This window comes from Molothrus ater, chromosome 7 (genome assembly GCF_012460135.2).
Source record: "Molothrus ater isolate BHLD 08-10-18 breed brown headed cowbird chromosome 7, BPBGC_Mater_1.1, whole genome shotgun sequence".
In the NCBI taxonomy this organism is placed as follows: domain Eukaryota; kingdom Metazoa; phylum Chordata; class Aves; order Passeriformes; family Icteridae; genus Molothrus; species Molothrus ater.
Window position 1 is genome coordinate 919,606 of NC_050484.2, and position 24,046 is coordinate 943,651.

The 24,046-nt window shown below is 44.5% G+C and overlaps 1 protein-coding gene across 9 annotated transcripts in view; it reads right to left on the reverse strand.

Annotated features, from left to right (window-relative positions):
• Positions 1 to 24,046, reverse strand: part of AGAP1 (ArfGAP with GTPase domain, ankyrin repeat and PH domain 1) — a 327,099-nt gene that overhangs the window by 173,260 nt on the left and 129,793 nt on the right. For 8 of the 9 annotated variants that reach the window (XM_054515344.1, XM_036386314.2, XM_036386313.2 and 5 more), the window contains 2 exons: positions 7,668 to 7,795; positions 1,323 to 1,478 (listed from right to left, as the gene is read on the reverse strand). In XM_054515344.1, the coding sequence (XP_054371319.1) occupies positions 1,323 to 1,478; positions 7,668 to 7,795 (284 nt within the window). The remainder of the gene's footprint in view (positions 1 to 1,322; positions 1,479 to 7,667; positions 7,796 to 24,046) is intronic. The other variant, XM_054515341.1, reaches the window with a different exon arrangement.

Consider the following 24,046-nt stretch of genomic DNA (forward strand, 5'->3'; position numbering starts at 1 on the left):
ATCAGCGTCAAAGCTGGGACTCTTCTTCTCAGGCCACTCATTTGCACCCAAACACAAATGCATGACTTCCTCTCCTTCACAGGACTGGGAGATCTGGGTTTAAATCAAAATACCTCTGTTGGGAAGGACACAGATCCCTGGGGCTCTGTGCTGTCACTCAGAGCTCCAAAATGGTGACAAAATGTTCCACTTGATGAAGGTGGAGAGCTCAGATTTCCCTCAGTCTGAGGAAATGGTTTTTACGGGTTTGTATGTGGGAAGTGAGCATGATATCACCTTTGGAATAAAATATATAAATTCCCCATGTTGACAGGAAAGCTGTGGGCTCCTAAACACAACTAACATGTAGCTACAACCCCCAAGGGAGTTACACGAGAGCCCAGAGCCATTCTGAGTTTGCTGTGACATGTGTGACCTGTCAAAAAACTGCTTACAAACCACAATTACACCTGCAACAGAGCCCAGAGCTTTCAGCAAGAGGCTTAAACCAAGGAAACCTTCACTCAGGGCTTCATTAGCATCTCCTAAACTACTTCTGCAGAACAAAGACCTGTCAAATTGCACCAGGCAGCTTTCTATTTGATTATTTTTGTTTAATTTTGAGTTTTTTGGCCTCTCAGTGAAGCAAAAAACAGGCGGTTTGGAAAGAAAAAAAAAGTTGCTTTAATCTCCATCATCTTTTTTAGCCCAGGAGAAGAAAAAAGTGAACTGATTCTCTATAGTAGTAAAAGTAGAATGGGGTGGTTATGGAATAGTTTGGTTTGGGAAGGAGCTCAAAGCCCATCCAGTGCCACCCCTGCCATGGGCAGGGACACCTTCCACTAGCCCAGGTTGCTCCAAGCCCTGTCCAACCTGGCCTTGGGCACTGCCAGGGATCCAGGGGCAGCCACAGCTGGGGCTGAGGCTCAGTGTCCCCAGGGCAGCAGGGGCTGAGGCTCAGGCTGGCCCCAGGGCAGCAAGGACGGAGGCTCAGTGTCCCCAGGGCAGCAGAGCCCCTGGCTGAGGCTGAGGCTCAGTGTCCCCAGGGCAGCAGGGTCCCTGTCTGAGGCTCAGTGTCCCCAGGGCAGCAGAGCCCCTGGCTGAGGCTGAGGCTCAGTGTCCCCAGGGCAGCAGGGTCCCTGTCTGAGGCTCAGTGTCCCCAGGGCAGCAGGGTCCCTGTCTGAGGCTGAGGCTGTCCCCAGGGCAGCAGAGCCCCTGGCTGAGGCTGAGGCTCAGTGTCCCCAGGGCAGCAGGGTCCCTGTCTGAGGCTCAGTGTCCCCAGGGCAGCAGGGGCTGAGGCTCAGTGTCCCCAGGGCAGCAGAGCCCCTGGCTGACTCACTCACCGTGAAGAGGTTGGAGCGGCGCTTGGACTGTTTACGGACAGGAGTTGGAGTGTTGGCAGTGGGAGGAACATCAATCCGCAGCTCCTTCTGGCTGGTGCTTGGAGTTGATGGGACAGAGGAGGAATAATCACTTAAACTCCCTCCTCCATTACTGGTCTGCAAGGATTAAAGGGAGTTTTAAACAGTGGCAGGCTGCTTTCAAGCAATGCAATCCACAGCTGTATCTTATTTACTCCTGATTTACTCCAGATTTATGCAGAAGTGCAGCCAGGGCTCAGGGGCTCAGCAGGGCTGCCCTACTGCCACTTTTCCACACATTTCTATTCCAAGCCTTTGAACATCTCCCCCACCATTATTTTTTGAATACTCAGATAGCTCTGTTTATACAGCAGGCACATTTTCATTCTACACAGTACAACCTTAACTGGGTAGCAACAGTTTCATTTGTTTTCTAGTGTATGAGTAAAAAAAAACATTGGGGAAAACCTTCCAAATCTGGATTTCTACTAAACTAAATTGTAAATACCCAGTGCCATGGAGTTAAACCTACTCTGGAGATACCAGATTATTGAGAGCTGATCAAGAAAATGAAAATAATTCAGGGTTGTAAAATGGCTGCCAAGGGGTTGGGTAAACCCCAACATATTCCAAGCATCACAGACTCTCCCATGAGGACAATCAAGTCCAACTCCTGGCCCTGCACAGGATTTGCTGAAGCCACTGGTGCAAGATACAAAACTTGTGAGTAAGATATTCCAATGTACTTGAAGCAGCCAAAACTGTGGTGTTACATCCTAGTCCTGAAAGAAATAAAGTTTTGAGCCCATAAAACAATAAATAAACAGAGGTAGCAAATTCCTGAAAGGAGGAAGGTGAGGAAACCGGACAGAATGGAAAGGATCAAAAGGTGATTAAGAAAAAAGTATTATTTTTTTCTTTAAAAGACATAAAAAAGTACCAAAGTACTAAAAACACCACTGAAGGAAGAGATGCTCTGTGTGCTGATGGGGGACTGGGGCAGGAGAACAGGGAACATTCTGCCTGCTGGGGATGGAAAACTCAGCAGAGGAGCAGCAGTGGATGAAGGGGCTGGGCAATAACTCACAGGTAATTCTGGAGGGAAAAGAAATGTCTGGGATGCACAGAGAAGGGGGAAAGGCCATCTTTAAAGCAGTCAAGATTCCTGGAGGAAGTGAGGAAAGGTGGTAAGAGAGTATTTCCAGAATTCCTGAGGAGAAAGATGCCTCCTGGGACTTCCCACATGCTCCTTGGGGATGGGGATCTGAAGCTGTAACCAGTGAGGATGGAAAAGCAGGAGACAATCCCTTACAGCCCCCAGCTGAAATCTCTGCATGTTCCAAGTTCTCTTCTGGTTCTTGCAGCTTTCCCAAAGCAGGGAGCAGAGGTGAAGGCACTGCAAGGGCAGGGCCAGAGACATTTCCTGCAACACTCTCAAGTGCCAGAGGCAGCGGCAGCAGAACTGGGAGATGTGGACAAAACAAAGGAGATGAAATGATGTAACAGGAATGATCACTTCTAGTGTCCTCATGGAGAATGGTAACACTGCACAGATGAGCAGGACAAGCTGGGAAGAAGTGGCCTCAATTACCCCACATTTGCTTTCCCTGTCTCTGTAGCAGCTTGTTCCCAAAGCACTGGATGTGTTGGAGATGAGAAGGGTGGCAAGGAAATCTAATTTATTTAAAATTGAAATTAACAAAATTGAGATTTATGCCATAAGAGCCTATTTTGCAGGTGTAGAACATGAAGGATTCCCTAAAATTTTACCTTTTAAATCCTTCATCATTTTATAGCATCATTTTACACTTTCTGCAGCTGTCTCCTGGATTTCTAAGTGATTTATAAGTAACTCCTGAAGGAAAACACAAACCTGTTGGATATTCTATTCCCCTAAGACACAGAGAGAGTTTCTATAAAAGAACTCCTGCAGGCAATGTTTCTCTGCTCACACACCAAGCCCAGGGGATTTCCAACTTTGTAAATAAAACTCTGAGGTGATTTCAAAATAAGCCACTGGCTGGAACAATGAAAAACACAACCAGAGAGAATGGCTGCAAAAACCATAGAATGGTTTGGGTTGAAAGGGACCCCAAGGATCATCTAATTCCAACTCCTTGCCATGGGCAGGGACACTTCCCACTGTCCCAGGCTGCTCCCAGCCCTGTCCAGCCTGGCCTTGGGCACTGCCAGGGATCCAGAGGCACCCCCAGCTCTCTGGGCACCCTGTGCCAGGGCCTGCCCACCCTCACAAGGAGGTATCTAAAATGCTTGCTCTAGATAAATATTAGCTTACTTAGAAACAACCCTGTAAATACAAAAGGATTGTGAAATATGTGGCATTAAATACATTATCATTCCTTGTTTAGTTTTAGTTTTGACATTCCAGAAAATTTCTAAAAAGCTGAACAATAATCAGGTCTCACATAGAATGAAATAATGGATGACCAAGCTGACTGCACTTTGCTTTTAGTAATTTAATTCACGTTTTTGGACAATCATGTTGTAGTAAAAACTGTCTGAAGGCATTGTGCAAACATGAATAATGCCTCACTACAGATTTACAATAGGTAGTAAGGAAAGAGCTTGTGTGGCAGCCACACCTGAGCTGCAGCTTTGTAGTGGATGTTAAGCTCCAGACCTCCCCAGGAATAATGCAAATCTCCTTGGAGAATGCCACTGCTGACCAGGAAACACAACTCTTGGCACTGCAGTCCACAAGGATGGACACTGAGGGGACACTGGAGAATGGCCAGGGCAGGGAATGGAGCCCCAGGAGGGGCTGAGGGAGCTGGAAGGGGCTCAGCCTGGAGCAGAGGAGGCTCAGGGGGCCCTTGTGGCTCTGCACAGCTCCTGCCAGGAGGGGACAGCCGGGGGGTCGGGCTGTGCTCCAGGGAACAGGGACAGGAGCAGAGGGAACGGAGGTTCAGATTGGATATCGAGGAAAATTCCTTCACCAAAGGGTGACTAAAGTCCCTCTGTCCTAGAGGAATGCACAGAGACCAGGCAGACATGGAAACATGGTGCCATTTCCAATCTCCCCTCACAGCAGAATGTAACAGCTGAATTTCAGGAAAGGCAGCCAGTGTGAAAACATATCCAGACTGCAGATTTCTAGGAATTATTGTCACTGGTAAAACAATCTTTCCATCTCTACCTTCAAACCTGCAGCTCACTGCTGGGGATTCCACATCAATTTGTCTGGAGAGGGGCCCGGAGCCTTCCACACAAACAGCAACAGCAGCTGTTGTGCCAGAGGCTTTTCCAGCTGTTTTTACAACAGTGCAACCCCCAGCCCAGCTGCAGGTAACTCCTGAGCAGGTCATCCAGCCCCCACACCAAGGCACTGAGGACCAAAGGTGGGGCTGAGCAGCCTCATGGTTTGGGAACCAGATGATCTCCACTTCCAGGGGCTGGGCAGAGGAAACAGCCCTTTGGAACTGTTTTTCTTGGCACTATTCTGCTAAGTTAATGTCTTGATGTCTTACACCTGATATGTTAGCTATAAAGGACAAGCAACTCCTCTAGCAGCAGGATGAATTTAGGGAAAAGGAATGGCTCTGTGGGGTTTTGTGAGGGAAAAGGGAACTCATTCTTCTTTGAAATTAGACTTAGCATGGTATACAAGCACATCATGCCGAGGAAGATTGTCAAGGCAAAGGGGAATGTGGGAATGAAAAGTGGGATAGACATGCAGAGCAGAGAGATCCTGAAGTGACTGGTCTGTACTTGTAAAAAGTAAATTAAAGACCTATTCCAAGATGCCCTGTGGCCAATAAAAGGTCTCCAATCACTGCACAACATTTCTTTCCCTCTAAACAGCTCAGTCTACCTCTTGAAGTGTTCCAAAAAGCCAGACAGTGGGCTGTGACTGGAATACCTGAATGCAAGCAATGTTGCACCATCCCTCTTGTTGACAGAGTATTCAACAGCTCTGTCCATCATGCTCATGAATGATAATCCTTGGATTTGAGAATAAAATTCTTTCCATGTGTTCTGTGCTGCCCTGAAAGCCAACAGAGGTACCTGAGGTACTTGAAAGGGTTTTCAAGGAAAACCTTCCCCTTGACTGACATACATGCTAAAAACTAAGTCAGAAGGAGAATTAAGCAGCATCTTCTACAAAGAAAAGTGGATTTTGTCTTTGGAATAGGAAGCATCTTACTGTGTGGGACAGGCCTCTGGAAATACATAACTATAGCTACTCCTGAGAGCATTTTCTGAAGGGATCTTACTGAGGCAGGCACCACCTCAGACTCCTGGACATGCAGATGGAGAAGCACCCACACACACAGACGAGTCTGCCACAGAATCCCAGAGTGGTTTGGGTTGGAAGTGACCTCAAGGCTGATCCCATTCCAACACTCTGCCATGGGCAGGGACACCTTCCACCAGACCAGACTGCTGCAAGCCCTGTCCAACGTGGCAGACTGAAACCACAGAAGCCCTGGATGGTGCTGAGCCTTAGAATTCCCCCCAAGGTATGCTAAGGACTACTCTGGTTAAGGTGACACTCAATGCCTTTCTTTTTCTGTCTCTCTAAAGCCTAAGCTTTTGACTGCAGAGTCATCTGGAGAGTTTGCAGGAGTTCAATCCCCGGGATGATCCAACCAGAGATGGAACAATATCTGACTTTAGCTGAAGTGCTGTGTGCAAGCACTGCCTCTGAAGGCCTCTGCTCCTGTGGAGAATGCAAGTGGCAGGGCACTGCACCGCTAACGGGGTTGATTCATGGAGGAAATCTTCAGAGGAACATCATTACGCCAAGAGAGACGTTCCAAAGGGCAAGACACCAGCCAGTCTTCCAGCCAAGATCAGAGATGGCAAATCTTGCCCCAGATCATCTTAAACTTGGAATTGCAGTTGCAAAGTTCTTTTAAGTCTGGGATAAGGATTCAGCTTCCTTCCCTTAAACAAGGTCATACTGCCTTTAAGTGTAGCACAAAGGAGATAAGACATGAAACAGATTGCTGGCCTCTACTTTTAGGCATGACATCAGTCTCAGAAGAGAGACATCTTTGACTGGTGATGCAATTGCCCCTTTAGGTAATTATGACACCTGCCAAAGGCAGTAAAGAACATTATTTCACTTTTATTGAAACGGAATCTAGGGAGCCTTATCACAAAAACTACCTTGCCTTGATTTTCCCAAACAGCTCTTATCACTGGCAAGAAGTTTGCTGCATAGGTGATGATACTGGTCTAGAATTTGGTATTTGCTGTTGACCTTCAAACTAGATTTGGGTAGGAAGCCAGTGAGCCCCAAGATATTTTATGTCCATCAAAAAAAGCTTCATTAACAAAAAATGCCCCCAGAGAGGGCGAGTTCCAAGGACCTGTGGCCATGAACTGGTCAGAGAAAACCTGGAAGGGGAGAGCCTCTTCCATGGGAGAACTTGTCCTTCACCAGAAGGTGCCAGGGCTCTTCTGAGGAGCAACACACCTCAGTCAGCACCTGCTTTAGAAAGGGGGGTCTGAACTCCAGCATTCTCTTTGGGCTCATCAGCAAAAGCCACAGTGACTGTGGTCGGATCAGGACTCAGTAAGTCACAGCAGAGAACTCTGAAGACTAAACTGGCACCTGCATCTTTAGGGTGATAACCCAGTGGGACAAGTTACTCCCTTCTGCCAAAAAGCAGGCACTCTGTGGGATAAAGGTCCACAGCAAAACAAATCCTCATGTGGCTGGCTCAAGACTCCAAAATAACCTATGCATTACTGAGTTTAGACTGAAAGCCACAACAGAATGGCTGTGGGTACCTGACATCACTCAGTTTATATCCATCCCAGCTGGGGACAAGCCCAGAGATGATCAGTTGACACTAGAAAACAAAGACACTGAGGAAGGGCATTGTCAGGAAAACACAGGGGAGCCTGCAATGCACGTGGGTAAAAGTTGGTATTAACCATATATTTCTCAAAATACCATCAAGTGTAAAATTCCAGCACTCTAACCACTGGGATACACCAGCTCAGCATGAGAGTAACCACCAAAAACGCAGCAAGGGGATGTTGAACCACAGCACAGCAAATCCTGCAACTGTAATGACTGGCCTACCCAGACCTGCAGGCTGCTGGGTATCAATGAGAATGATCAAAGCAGGCTTATCAATCCAAGCAGGCTTTAAAGCCGAATTATTCTGCTTTGCTACTTTGTTTCTTAAAGAAAAAATCCAAATATCACTTCAAACTATAGACCACTGACAGCATTAATAAAATGGCAACTACCTCTCGAGCAGCAAGGAGAGCACTTGAAATGGCAGGAAACACATCAGAGATGAAAAGCAGCTTATCAGCTCCTTTCCCAAGCATTGATTTTGTCTGTACCTGGCTGATATGTACTGCAGAAACCTGGGCAGAACACACGGAGGAGTGGCTCGGAGAGTTGGGAAGAGATTTGCAGGGTCCGATTGAGAGCTGCTGCTTCTTCTTGGTGGAAACGATCTTCTGGGCAACTGAGGGGAGACAGAACAGCCAGGCAGGTCAGGCAGGGCACACAGAGGGGGAAACACACAGTGAACAACACACACAAACTGGGGGGGCACCACCAAAGCCTGCTCCAAAAGCTGAGTGGGTTACAGGGAAGGGGAAGGGCGCTGGTTTTCCACAGCGCTCCACGGGAGACTCCAGCTGGGTTCTCCACATGGAAAATGTGACTCCAGAAGTCTCATTCCACCAGGTGAGCACCAGAGGACTCAGGGAAAAAATGACAAAAAGCAATACCAGGAATGCTGTACTGAGTCCTCTCTGTGTTTGTGACCCCCACTAACAAAGCTCATCAGTCTTAGATGAGAGAGACTCATCTGAGGCTTATGTTTTTCATAAAAGCTCATGGTAGCAAACATTTTCCATTCTTCTCTGGGATATTCTCCTGGCAGACAGGAGATACCTGGTCTCTGCTGCCAAGGAATAAGATGGATTTCCCTTTTTTTATCAGCCATTGCACCAGGGCAATCCACTGTGGAGCCCAAACCAAAGAGAACTGGAATATTAGAACTGATAAAGGGTTCATGACAGCAAATAAATACCTGGATTGGTGGTACCACACATCCCAGTGAAATTCTTTATGGAAAGAAGCTGTATCATTATTTCTAATTTTAGCTTTTATTCCTTCACAGCAGCAGCACAGCTGGAAAAAATGCCTTTTTTTTTTTTTTTTTTTTTTTTGCAATTTATTAAGACGTTCTCTTCAGCATGGAAGGAGAAGCAGCATTTATCAAACAGATACAGGGATCAGAGCCATTAACATCTCTATACACAGCTTGGCAGACCCATAATAAAAAAGATCAAACAGAACTGATGTGGAATGCAGCAACTTCCAAACCTCTCCTACAATCTTTCCATTTAAACAACTCAAACCATTTCAGAAATTCATCCCATCACACACTGGAACTTGAGCTCATGCTGCTAATTCAGCTAAAGCCTTTGGAGACAGCTCTTTTTATGTCATAAATACATAAAAATAAAATGTATTGCTACCTTTTGAGTCACAAATTAAATACTAATCAAAATTTCAGTCTTTGGAAATAGGTACTTGTGTAGTGGCTAATCAAAAATGCCACTAACTAAATTCAGCTTCCTTGCATGCAGTTTTCTTCATGAAGGGAAGCACTTCACAAAACTTGTGCCAAGGAATCTGAAGTCACTTGCAGCACCTCCACCAAAGCCAGTGACATTTACTGGCATCTCCTTAAAAAGTTCCCCAGAAACTCCTTGGAATTAAGCCAACAGAACCCAGTCTGTCTTGTTCAGCAAACACAAAAAGACAATTATGTAAATTCCAAGATTATTTTCCCTCACTACATTACAGCACAGGCAGGGACAGTGTAAGCATAGTTTCTTCTCAAATGAATGCAATTTTAATAACAAACTGGTCTGTGGCTTATGTTTTTCATGTAAATGAGTGATGGCATAACCATGATTTAGTGAGAACACATTGGATAAAGAATGGCTCATATATATGAAGAAGCAGCTTCATTAGTTACATCCCACCTCCAATAGGCCTCTTATCATCCTGAAAGGATGATATCAATTAATTTATCTTCCCCTAGCATATTGATCATAACCTTCATCAGCTAATAATGTTTAAATTAAAGGGGAATATCGTAGCACTCTGTCATTTCAGACCCATTGGGTTATTGATCTGGGGCCTGGGAAGCTATATATTAAAATATTTTAAAACACATTAGCAAGTGAAGAGAGCAAACCAAAGGTCAGACTTTAACATATGCACATGGATTTGTCTTCATCCTATGTGGTACAGACCTAAATTAAGACCCAAACTGAACAAAAACCACACATGAATGAAAACCACCTCATCTGCAAAAGCTCCTGCTCTCACATGGCAGAGATAATTAGCCAAGGAATATATTTACCTCTTCCCTGCAATGTGGCTACAGGGCTGTTGGCAGCATTGGCACACACAGCACAGTCTGGGCAAGGAAGGGGAAGGAGCAGGGGAAGAAGCCCCGGACAGTCTGAACTCAGTGACTCAAACACACGACCTGAACATGAGCAAAGCACCAGGCTGCTCCCAGCCCCAGTGTCCAGCCTGGCCTTGGGCACTGCCAGGGATCCAGGGGCAGCCACAGCTGCTCTGGGCAGTGCCAGGGCCTGCCCACCCTGCCAGGGAACAATTCCTAATTCCCAATATCCCATCCACCCTGCCAGGGAACAATCCCTAATTCCCAATATCCCATCCATCCTGCCAGGGAACAATTCCTAATTCCCAATATCCCATCCATCCTGCCAGGGAACAATTCTTTATTCCCAATATCCCATCCATCCTGCCAGGGAACAATTCCTAATTCCCAATATCCCATCCAGCCCTGCCCTCTGGCAGTGGCAGCCATTCCCTGTGTCCTGTCCCTCCATCCCTTGTCCCCAGTCCCTCTCCAGCTCTCCTGGAGCCCTTTAGGCCCTGAAAGGGCTCTGAGGCGTCCCTGGACCCTTCTCCTCTCCAGGTGAGCACCCCCAGCTCTCCCAGCCTGGCTCCAGCCCTTGGAGCATCCCCATGGCCTCCTCTGGGCTCACTCCAGCAACTCCACATCATTATGCTGGGGGCCCCAAACTGGACACAGGTGGGGTCAAAATAGACCATTCTTCACCCCAAATTTCTTAGCTCCTCGCTCCATCAGAACAATGATGTTCTATAAAGTGAATAAAAAATTCAAGAAAGCAGAAATATTGTTGTCCCAAGCTGCTTCTGAACACAATATTTGAATTTAATACTCTCTAAAAAATATTTTTAAAATAGATGAATACCAACTTTATCTAGGCCAGATATCAAAATAATACAGAGAGTGAGAAGCATTTAAACTCATTTTAGGAATCAGTTGAATTGTCTGTACTTTTTTATACTCAATTTATCAGTTGGGGACAGATTTTATTGTAATATATCAGTAGTATGAAAAGCTATACAAAATTTATGTGCAAAGTCAAGAATTCTTCTGCAAATAAACAGGGATAGGCCATGGATACTTAAGAGTTGTAAACAAAGAGAAACTGATATTTAGCAAAATTTGGCCTTGGAGGGGGACTGATGCTTATTTTTTATACATTTAAATTTAATTCCATGAGCCAGAATGACTGGGAGTTGTATTCTGCTTGAAGGCATTGATAATTAAAAGCATGTGAAATTCCCACTCCGAGTTGGGAGGGAAAGCTCCTGGCTTGAATGCCTCTCCTTCCATGCCTGACCTAGCTCACCACAACAAAATTAACCTTCCCACCCCCTGCCACTTCCATCTCAAACGCTGCTTTTTGTTAGGCAAAACCCACTCATTCCTCAGCATCCCCTGCTCCCTGCCTGCCCACGGGGTTTTAAGGGAGCCCTGAGCAGGAGAGCTTGGAGCTGCACATGGAACTCTGAGGATCTCCACATAAACCACGTTTTCCAAAGGAAACCGGTGAGCACAGCTCATTTCCCCGAGCAAAGCTGAGGAGCACAGGACTGAATTCCCTGGGGGATGAGGAGCAGAGGAGTGAATTCCCTCAGGGATGAGGAGCAGAGGACTGAATTCCCTGGGGGATGAGGAGCACAGGACTGAATTCCCTGGGGGCTGAGGAGCAGAGGAGTGAATTCCCTGGGGGGATGAGGAGCAGAGGACTGAATTCCCTGGGGGATGAGGAGCAGAGGACTGAATTCCCTGGGGGTTCAGGAGCAGAGGACTGAATTCCCTTGAGGATGAGGAGCAGAGGACTGAATTCCCTGGGGGTTCAGGAGCAGAGGACTGAATTCCCTGGGGGATGAGGAGCAGAGGACTGAATTCCCTGGGGGTTCAGGAGCAGAGGACTCAATTCCCTGGGGGTTCAGGAGCAGAGGACTCAATTCCCTCAGGGATGAGGAACAGAGGACTGAATTCCCTTGGGCATGAGGCGCAGAGGATTGAATTCCCTGGGGGTTCAGGAGCAGAGGACTGAATTCCCTGGGGGATGAGGAGCACAGGACTGAATTCCCTGGGGGATGAGGAGCTCAGGACTGAATTCCCTGGGGGATGAGGAGCACAGGACTGAATTCCCTGGGGGATGAGGAGCAGAGGACTGAATTCCCTTGGGCATGAGGAGCAGAGGACTGAATTCCCTTGGGCATGAGGAGCAGAGGACTGAATTCCCTGGGGGATGAGGAGCAGAGGACTGAATTCCCTCGGGGATGAGGAGCAGAGGACTGAATTCCCTTGGGCATGAGGAGCAGAGGACTGAATTCCCTCGGGGATGAGGAGCACAGGACTGAATTCCCTGGGGGTTCAGGAGCAGAGGACTGAATTCCCTGGGGGATGAGGAGCACAGGACTGAATTCCCTGGGGGTTCAGGAGCAGAGGACTGAATTCCCTGGGGGATGAGGAGCAGAGGACTGAATTCCCTGGGGGGATGAGGAGCAGAGGACTGAATTCCCTGGGGATTCAGGGGCAGAGGACTGAATTCCCTGGGGGCTGAGGAGCACAGGACTGAATTCCTCGAGGAGGACCAGGGTGGTGCCTCCATAAGGAACTGGCTCCTCCTGGTGCTCTGTTTGGGAGCTCATCCCCTTTAGGAATGAGTGCTGGTGCCAGAGGAGCTGCCCTGGTTCAAAGGGCTGCTCACACATCAGCTCCTACTCGACCTTGATGCCTTGTGCAGGCTGCCCTAGAACAGAGGCCAGACAGAGTTACAGAATGAAGTAGGGATTTATTAAAGAGATCTCCTCAATGGATCCACCTTGGGCAGCACAAGAGCCCAGCCAGGGCTACACCCAAGATGAACCAAAATGGTCACAAAATGGACAACTGGTCAAGGGTCTCTCACTTTGATCAGTTCTGCTCCATTTGCATATTGGAGTTAATTGTCCCATTCCAGCTTTAGCCCATCAAGTCCCACCCTGCTTGTTTTTTCTCTCTTCAGCCCACATTGTTTGTGCTCTTGGGCTGAGATTTGGATCATTTGTCCTTGGTGCCCAGCTAGAGCAGGAATTGTTTTGTCTCCCTGCTCTGTGAAGAGAGCTCAGCATCCCCTAATGGAAGCTCACACTAAAGCAGTACAGAGTCTGAAAAACAGAAAAGCTAAAACCTGAGGCATCGACCTCATCAGCACAGCTCCATCCAAGGACAAGGATGAGAAAGGCAGAGACTTCAGAGGAAAATAACTCCCTAGGAGGAGTTCAAGGCACAAGGTGAGAGTCTGCTCCAGCCCCACATCTCAGAAAACTGAGAACACTCTGCAGCACCCCAGAGAGTTGAGGGAAACCTCATCCAGGCTGAGACCTGATGTCTCCCTGCTCCTAACATGGATCCTGGAAAACAGCCAAAGGTACCAGCAGTCTGATCACTTTTCATTCCCAAAAAGCAGGGAATACAGCTCTTCCTGTGCTCTTTTTTATACATTTAAATTGCTCAGCCAGGGAAAGCTTGGAATATTAAAAGGGCAGACTCCAGGCATAGAGACCTGTAACATGTGGTGCCATTTCTCTTCTTAGTGATCACAGTACAGGGGTGCTGCATATTTTAGGAGATGCAAACACTCTTCTCCAATTACCACTAATTCAAATCAAAACTGGTTTCTCATCAAAACCTGTGTAAGACCATCCATCTCCTCTGCACGTCCAAGAAGGAGTAAACAGCAGGTTCAGTTAAAACCTGCCACTTGTACAAAAGATGGGAATGCAGGAAATTTTCCTTCACCGATGGACAGACAGAAAATGGCCTTCAGTTGAAGCTGGAATGCTGACAGCTGAGTGAAAAACATCAGCAGGGATAAACACTTGTTTAAATAAATACCTGTTTTAACTACTTGGGGAAAAAATAACATTGTAAAATTGGGGTTTTTGGGTGAGCAAGTATTTGCTTTTACCTTAAAAAACACAAGTGAAAGATGTTAAGATATAGAGCAGCTTACATTTTTACAGCAGCTGCCTTTTAGCTTAATATTCCATGTTTACAGGATAAGTAAGGGTTCAATAAAAGCAAATTTATTCCACAATTACATATTGCAGGAGAGGCAGTAATAACTACCAGAGCAAGCCTTAACCACAAATGCTTCCAAATGGGAAACATTAATGTAAGTAGCCACTATTAAGGCCATTGTGCCTGTTATTTTAAATTCAATCAATTTTCTAGGCTAAACAACCTTTATATTCTTCTGTTTAAAAGGAGAGCTTGGCAACCCACGTGTCATGTGTAATAGAGAAATGAGTGCTGGACAATTCTAAAGCTGGGGTTTGGAAATGGCAATTTATCCAGCTAATTCCTGGCCAGGTGCAGCCAGAAATGCCTGAAGTTACTTTGCCCTGAATAAGTGGTGCCACTGTGAAGCCACACCAGGGAAAGGAGCTCCTGCTCTGCACTGAGCACAAACCCCCTCCATGCTCTGACAGCCTGTGCTGGGACTTGCTGGGAGAAACCTCAATGACCAAAAAAAAAAGTCCAAATTGACCAAAAAGATACAAATCTGTAGTGCAAGGCACCAAAAGCATTAGGAAGTTGTATAGGACAAAGTGCTTGGTTAACAAATCTTTGCTTCTTAAACCTTGTCTTACAAGATATGAAAATACAGCTGTAAATCAGGCTCAGTATTAAATATCTTTCATCAATGCCAACACATATTTTTTTTCCTCCACAGGTAACTCTAATTAACACTGCACATCACTTATTCTCAACTTCCATGCAAATCACTGCCTTCCAAGAGTAGGTAAGCAAATATGCCAATAAATCCACTGGAAACAATCTGGCATCTGAAGCAATTTAAAAAATAAACCCATGTTTTCTTCACTGCTTCAACTGTGCTGCAAGCAGAAGCACACAGCTCGAGGATTTGAGGGGAACATTGTGCCAGACACACAGGTAAAGTCTCCTGCACATGGATTTACCTCACCAGGACCTCCTGGAGCTCTGCTGACTTTTCCATGAGGGCAGAATAAAGTCATAAACCCTGTTAGATCCCACACAGAGTTATGATTTTAAATGCAAAGATTAAAAAATGTTGAAACAAGAAAAAAAGTTGAAATGTTGAAAAATGTTGAAACAAGAAAAAAACTCAGAGAATGTTGTCAAATGGATGTGTTTTGTAAAATGTCCATAAAGGATACAACTGACTTGTTAATTACCCTTTAAGAATAACATTCCTAAGGATAACATTGTATGTAATAATTACATTGTATGAAATAATCATTGAATGTATTTAATTCTATGTCAAAACATAAAATTGCTTTTACATCATATCAAACCATAGGTTTAAGTAATAGAAAATTATATGATGCTTCAGGATTTTACCACCTTAGTGAGTCATTTCCTACTCCCATTTTGAGGCAGCTTCATGAAAAGGCCACTTTGGTGCACACACCACCAAATGACTGCTTTCATAGAGAACATTTCTGCTGTCTGAAGAGTCATGGACACCCAATGAGCTCACTAACAGAGCACAGAGAAGGACACAGTGACAGAAAGCTGCTGGTTGTGGCACTGCATCTCAGATGCATCCAACTCTCTAGAAAGAAATAAACTAATCACATTTACTAAATCACATTCAACTTAAGTCATACCTCATCCAGACAGTCCTATTAACTCAAAGAAAAAGCTCACAAAAAAAAAAAACCAAGAATAATCAATGGTTTTCTTTTTCCAACTGCCAAAATGACACAAAATTGTTACCCAGCAACTCAAAGTCTGAAGTCAGAGGTGTAACCACACCATGAAATCACACAGCTACATCCAGACAGGGCACAGTTGGTTCCAAAACAAGGGCCATGATTGCTGGGGTATCCAAGAAAAAAGTTATAGTCACTTAATACTTTGAACAAATATCACTTTTTTCAGATTAAATATTCACAGATATTATTCCTCAAGATGTGAGCATTCTCCTCAGGAAAGAGCAACCAGGTTTATGACAGCAACAGCAAAAAAAGGTGCATCAACACATCACTGCTCCTGGAGCACAGCTTATCCATGCTGCTCACCAAACCCAAGCTAGAGAATGTTCTTGTCCTTTAAAGAAACACCACCCTCAAAACAAAGCACCAAGCACCTAAATAAGATTAAATAAACCACCTCAGCCCATGAGCTCGCTGCCCACTGAGCCATCACAATCCACCTCTTGGGCACACAGAGGCCTGCTGGAAAAAGAGTTAAGCTGTGTTACCAACAGCACAGTGCAGGTGGAATAAATCCTGCTCCCAAAACACCCTCCAGAAATCCAGCAGCACATAGGAAGTCATCTCCTCCACCACTACAAGCTAAAAATCCTCTGGGTATGTGGGTTTATGCACATCCAGCTGTCACAAAAGCAGTTCCCTGCCAGAGCAGAAGCATCATGGAGCATTTCACATAAATCTCCCAAAACACATAAGCCCCCCCTTTGCACTTTAATCATTTGCTAACAGTTACAATAAGATTGTATTAAAAATTTAAACTGCCCTACTTAATGCAATTTACCTTCAAAGGTCCATTTCCAGAGAATGAAGCCGAATGATATAAATGTCGAACACTTGATCAGATTTATGGCGCCCAAGAATATTTCTCTTGATACAGATCTGACGAGTGAAGGCTAATGGCTTTAGTTTTATTACTTTTTAAGCACTTAATGGGAAAATTTAGACATTTTCACAAGACTAAGCTCCAGCAAGAATGGTGCATTTAGAGGATGACAGCAGAGGAGAGAGCTGTGTGCTCTGGTTAAACAGCGGCGCTATGAAGCGAGAGATGAACGCCAAGTATTTATCCTGATGATTTGTCACACAACAGTTAGGCCTGAGTGCCTCTGTTAGGGCAGAGCAGCACCAAGTGCTGACTCCACAGCCAAGTTCCCAGATGGAACTGGGGCCAAACTCCAAGGGAAAGACAACTGGAGTCACAGTGGGACTGTAAAAGCTGAGTGATAGTGCCAGCAGTGCAGATCAGCCAGTGCCTGCAGGTGATTAGGAAACAGCCCTTCCATTCTTTAGGGAATCCCACCTTTTCACCCTAGCCATGTTCTCCATAAATGCTACAAAGCAATAGTTTCACTACTCCAAAACCACTTTTTTTTTCCCCCTATTTAATTTTTTTAACTGAAAGACAGCTGGGAGTCCTCAGATTTCAATTAATGTCGAGGTACTTGGCCAATCAATCAGCAAGCGCTATAAATTCCCCTCTATTTCTCATTAGTTACACTATTGCACAGCTTAAATCTAAACATACCTTTCTGGGAGACTGTAAATTACCAGGCCTAAGACACAAGTGAGTGCATCAGGCATCAGGAGGGGCATAAATGATGGGAGTGAGGCCATTGTGTATGCGCTCAACTCCTGCTGATTTACTCCTCACCAGGGCTTTTGTCACACCCAAGGAGCAGCAGCACAAGTGCCACCAGCAGCACTCCATCTCCTGCAGTTTGCATATCTGACTTGAGACCAGTAATGACCTGTCTTTATTAACATTAACAAGTTTTATGCCCCAAATCCAATTTTCTATGGGAAAAAATATTTCTTCAACATCTGCCAATAACGTTCTTTCATTAAGTGCTGATAGAGCTTGAAGAAAAACAAACCTCTGCCTTAAATTAAAATTGGTTCTGTGGCTCTGAAAGCCACTTTCAGCCTTTCCAAAGTTGAGACAGTGCAGAAGTTACCTGACACAAAAGGATCTTGTGCTGAAGCTAAAAGGAACAAATATTCACACATTTATTAACAAAACTATCCAATTTTTAGTCATGTACCAGCTTTATAATAATATGTGAACTAAAGAGCATAAGTCAGCACTCCACAGAGGTTGCTGAGGGAATGCACTTGTCACAGACAACAAATATGTTCCAAAAAATGTTTTCTATCAGAGTTAGAATTTATTAAAAATTTAATTTGACGTTTTGAAAGTTGCAGGAAATAATGAAGCGAAGTCACATGTGGGAACTGTCAGGGATCACAGGAATCACAGGGTCCTTTAGGCTGGAAAAGCCCTCTAAAATCAAGTCCAAGCACTATCCCAGCACTGCCAAGGGCACCACTAACCACATCTCCAAGTGCCACATCAAGAAGTGTAAGAGTCCCCCAGTTTTCCTAACCCTTTAATAAAACATGTTGAGCCTCTGTGATCAGGGGTAAAATTTAATATTTGGGATCATTTTCATAACTGAGGCAACCCATGCAGTCCCATCCATCTGCCAGCTAATTTTCCTCCCTGATTTGAGCTTACTTCCTAACCAAAATGCAGCATGCACAGCTGAAACAGGTTCCACACGGATCCCAGACTGGTAGCCCTACAAAGACCAAGCTAAAGAAGCACCCAAAATCTACAGAGACTATTCAAAAACAGCTCTGTGCTGCAGATTCATCTCTTGAGTTGTACAAAATGATGTTGTGCTGGATTTTGTCTTTTCCCCAAAGTACTGACCAGATCCTGCAGCAGGCAGGACCTGACCTTGCTGTGTCTGCCTCATACAGAACTCCAGTAAAGAGGAAAGGAAGAGTAAAGAGTGAAAGAGAAGGAAGAGTGAAAAGGGAAGAGTTTGATGCAGAGAACAGCAGTCTCAGTGTTCAAGACTGGCCAACAACAGAAACTGAAATGAAAGGAGGAGCTTACAGATAACTTACAGATAAAGTTGCACTGACATTTGACCAAAATCACACAATGCTTTTCTTCTAGAGGAAGAGGAAGAAGCCTCAGCTTTGATGGGCACAAGTTGCCTTATGCAGCACCACCTCATCAGACCTAACCCTCCACTTCCAAGTTCATTATACACAATTAAAGATTCTCTATAGAGAAGGAGGAAGGAAAAACGCATCTCCTCAATTTGGCAGCAGCAGCAGCACTGGGAGTCTGCTGGTGCAGGAATTCCGAGGGGAATGCCAGCACTGTGCCCTGCTCCACACTCCACCCCCCGCATCCAGGGAGGCTTTTAAAGCTGAATCCACGCTGCAAACAGCTCAATGGGATTTGCATATGCATACGGATTAGCTGAAAGGCAGCGATTTGCAATGCGCTTCCGAAGTGGCTTTTGAGGAAGCAGCTATGCTAATAATCAACTTTGATGTTGAAAATGTGTTTGTTGCACAACAGAGGAGGTTACAAAAGGATTATGTTTATTACACCAGTTTTAAACGTTTGATAGCTCAGACAAAAGCATCTCTTTATTATAAGGGGGCAAAGCGGGATCTTCTCTTTAATAAATGCTCCTAAACACGTCCAGAACAGAATGAAGTTACAGAAAGGGCATTCTGCCTTCCCTTTCTGTCTTCACACAACACATCTCCTGGGTTAGCTCTTAATCTTCCATTCATCAATATTAAGCCAACAAAGGTTGGTTTGTTTTGGTTTTTTTTGGGTTTTTTTTGCAAGCAAATTTAAAGAGAAATCCACAAAGGACAGTTAAAACCAACAGCCAAGGGAAGACATATTAAGGATAACAAAAAAAATTGAAAAATCAAGCTTTAGGTATTTCATGCTGCCCTCTGCATGTGAAGGCTTGCTGGAGAAGCTGTAGAAAACAAAGTGGCAGATGAGGTGTATGGGTTTTAAGATTTGTCAATAAAAAATTAAGAAGAAAATGTCAGATTAAATGATCAAACCACAATCAGAGAAGTGTAACAAAGAGCACAGCAGTAGGAAGAGAGGCAGAGATATGCTGGGCAAGGCAGAGCATCCCCCAAAATGCAGCAAACAAGGCACAGTTTACACAGAACACTCAGAAATCAAGCAGACACGAGGAAGAAAAAGGTTCTGGCTGAGATAAAGCAAATATAAACAGGCACTTTGAGGAGGTCATGCTCTGCTGAAGCCCCTCCTGGCCCTCACCTAACCTTGTGGTCACTTCCTCTGCAGCAGCCAAAGCATCCTCACTCTAACAGGTATCACCAAGCAGAATTTCATTTTATTTGTTTTTAAAGCCTCCCCTCTGGACACAGCCCATGACTGAGCCCTGCCAGCAGCTCTGCTGTGCTGTCAGTTTGCTGTTCAGCTCACTTGGCTCAAAAAGAATGGCAGAAATTGTCACTGCTGCTTTCAGCTCTGCCAGGAACTGCAGCATGACAACATTTATTTATTGGCTTATTTCTGTTCTGCCTTTCCTGGTGTCTTTACTGAGAAAAGGAGGGGTTCGAAAAATAAGGAATTTTCAAACTTCCTCCTTCTTCCAGAATTTCTTGCTCCTGTTTCTAGGAAACAATTTCCTACTTGCTTGCCAGACACTCCACAAATGTGTTTGTAACACTTTATCTGCCAAGCACAACACACATGAGTCTGTCAAACACACTGATTCTGCCTCTTACTCTCATCTAAAATTTTAAAAAAAAAGGGCAATTTACCCCCAAACAACCACCTTGTTTCCTGCCCCAGGATTTCAATTAGAGTTTACATTATAGAATATGACTTTACTGGACTAATTCTGAGTCTTCACTACTGAAAACCTGAATTCTTTTGAATTTTGAAGAGATGTTGATCAACATTCTTTCTGCCATTTAATGAAGAATTCATCAGTGTTGAACTAGGTCTTGCATTTATTGTGCTCTCCAAAAAATTTAACAGCTGTCACCTATTGTACAGAACCAGCAGCTCTGCTCTAGGTTTTGAGTAACCTGCCTCACTGCATACACTTCAAATTAAGACTTAAAGGAAGTGCCATGAAATAACCACTATAAAATTAAAAGTCACATAAAAAGTTCTGCAAGACATTATGGTTTTCTACGAGTCACCTACTGAATGACACATCAGAGCTAAAATCAAAACCTCTCTGGAACTTTTACTGGCATTAAATCATTCTATTCCTCCATGCTCACTGTAGCACTTTTAAAATTCCATACCCTGGAGTACAGCTCCTCATCCCATTATTTGATTCCAAGCTTGAAAAACTGCATGCAGACAAGTCACTGGAAGAGCTCTTTTCTTTCCTTCACACATTTGTGAATCCAGGTGCGGTGTTGAAAAACCTGATAGAGCAGTACCAGTCTCCAAGTCCCCAATGCCTGCAAAATTGCTGCAATTTTCACCCCAAAATTGGCAAAAAAGGTGAAGTCTGTGCCCACCAGACAGCATGGCAGCAACACCGGACAGCACCAAGCATGAGGGGAACTGCACAGAGACCTCCTAAGTTCTCAGGGACAACAGAAAAAGAAAGTAATGTATAAAGTGTGAAATTTGGTAATCAGTCAGAAAATAGAAATCCAAGGACTTGGATCCATTTTCCAGCCCAATCCTACTGATGCCAACTGCTCCCCAGGATGAAGGCTTCTTCACACCTGTTTCACCAGGCAATGCTCAATTCACACAGCTCATTTCAAGCCTGTGTTATATCAATTTTGGATATTGGTTAATATTTGGATATTGGTTAATATCCTGCTAGTTCACCTTCCTACAACAACGTGCAGTCTGATTTATGGCACCAGAACTTGTCATCTGCTGAATGGGGCTGAGGGATTACCTGGAAACCAGAAGAAACCTCTATGCAAACAAAAACAGCCACCAAAAAACCCCAAAGAACAGTGGAATTAAATGCTTGTTTCCAAACTAAATCTTCTCGTTGTTCAATGGCCCATAAGAGTTACAGATGGAGTGAAATTCTTGTTGCCAAACTAAATCTTCCCATTTATTAATGGCCCATAAGAGTTACAGGCAGGCAGAAGGATAAAGTGAAGTGTAAGGGCAAAGCATGAGCAAGAGTGAAGCTGAAGCAAGTTCAGAATAAAACACAAACAGAAACACCTCACAAGACGAGGGTGAACAGATTTTTTCGTTTATATATCTTTTTTTCCGGCCGACTTTGGCTGCCGGAGTGTTTGAACGTCCCCGAGGGGCTCCGCGGCGCCGCCATCACGGGCCCCTCACGCCGCGGCTCCGGCGCCCCCTGGCGGCCGCTCCCGCCGCGCTCCGTTATTCCCGCGGATTAATAAAATCAAAACGTGCATTAATACAATCAAAACGTTAATTTTACGTTAAAACAAACGCCTTAAAACGAACTTAAAACTGAAACGACTTAAAATGAACGGGGGGGTTTCAAATGAACTCAGCTTGAGCGTTTGTTGCTCCAGGCTAGGCCATGATATCGAGGAAAATAAATTGACTCCCTCATGTCACTTTCTCATTAGAAAAAACCCGAAACGAACAAACCAGGAAGATACAAATATCTAACCGGCCAAAACATCGATTTGTGAAGCATGGAACAGTCAGCAGGTTGATCCAGACCATGTGTGACCATCCTGAAGCTCATCACACACCACGTTCCCAGAGGCCTCAGCCCAACTCCAAGGAAACCCAAGGAAACCCAAGGAAATCCAAAGCATCCAAGGAAATCCACGGAAACCCAAGGAAATCCAAAGCATCCAAGGAATTCCAAGGAAACCCAAGGAAACCCAAGGAAATCCAAGGCAATCCAAGGAATTCCAAGGAAACCCAAGGAAATCCTGAGCTGAAGGAACCACTGCTCATCCTGCCCTGGGTCCCCACCAGCCCAGCCCAAGCAGAGAATCCCTCAGGCCACATCCAGTGCCAAAGTGCACATTGATCTTCCCAAACCAGCTGTCGGGATGGGACCCATTTACTTCCTTTTTATTTACTTCCCATTAGGCTGATGAACATTTCCTAATGAAAACACATCTATAAAAGCTGACTTGGTAATGCTGATGGCAAGTGACAGCCCTTCCCCTCGATGCGGCTGCAGCAGGATTAATTTGTCATCTCCCATCCCTTAACAGAGAAATGGTGCTTTGAAGTTCTCTTTTAAGACACCTTTGTTCAACACCACGTGGGAAATACTGTTTGGATCTGGAAATGAAATACTCCTGGTAGATTTTTTTACACAGAGTAGACACGCTCCTTAATAAAAGACTAGTTAATTTGCAAATAAAGCATCCAAAAATACTGGCAGCACCAGAGCAAAGTGCAAATTGTGAGGCAGCAGTGGCCTCTGCCACCACATACCTGCAACTCCTGCCTCAATATTCACAGGGTTATTGTTATTTTGGGCAGTATTTAGATCAAAATCTGGGTGTTACAGCCATCTAGATGAGGTAAAACTCCCTTGATTGAACTGCTGAGCTACAGACACAGATTCAACTCTGAACCCAAGTTAGACTCAAACCCTTTTGTTCCACACCCTGTGATAGTAAAATTTTATCCTCTAAATATTTGAACATTTGCTCCTTTGTGGTGTCAGAGACTCGCATGGCCCACAGCTAAATGGGTCAGGGAAAGTCCAAACATAAAGCAGGGCAAGATGTGTGGTTCTGAATACATCAGTGAACAGAAATAAAAGCAATTCTCATGCATTAATGGTACATCAAGCTAATTCAAGAAGGCTAAAACCATTAAAAAGGCATCCTGGGGCAGTACACAGTCATTACAATACTGTGCTGACAAGAAGTATTAAAATAATCATTTTCACTGTCATTGATAGAATCCGTTCTGATAAGCAGGGGGAAAAATTCCCTAATTCTTAATTGGGAATATGAAGCAAAATGGATCTTATTAGCATTTATCTAATTTTTAAAATGCAATTCCCTTGTTCAACTATTCAAAATAGCAAAAAAATAAGAAAGGATTTATTATCCTCCAACGTTGGGCACATTACTAAACTAAACCCTTGAAACACGGAACTCCTCTTTTTTATTTCAGCCTGAAATTCAGGTTTTACTTCCCAACAGTATGAGAGATTAAACCTCAGTGGGACATGGTTGAAGGTTAAAAACCAGCAGAATGTGAAGGAGGATTTTGGCTTTCACTTTACTTAGCTTTCCTCTCACCAATATGAACCAATGGACTTGATGATCTTAAGGGTCTTTTCCAACCCAAGTGATTCTATGATTCCATCTCTGTTACAATCAATAGTGAGCTTATCAGCTGTAATGAAGTGCTGGAAACGAGGTATTTGGATTTAACTCGAGAATAAAGTAGCATTTTCATAATAACAATAATCATTCAAGTTAAATTATTTTCCCACTCAGCTGTGGAGAAAATGGGAAATGAGTTATCACAGAAGAATCATAACAGATGACCACTAAGTTCAGTAGCTGCTTGCAGGGGACAAATTTGAAATTTAATTTCTAAAGTGTGTGCAATGAAGGAGTAAAAAGCTCTTCAATGCCATTTCCAATTTCTTCCTCCAAAAGGTATGTCTACATCACAGCAAGGCACAACACAGAAACAAGAAAAGAGATTTTAAAATAAGCTTGCAAACAAAGCAGCCCAAACCAGGAACTGGTGTCAAAACCCACCAGGTGTGTGTGGAAGAAAAGTCTGTGGGCTGGAACATCCTCAGGTAAATTTTATTTCTTTTTT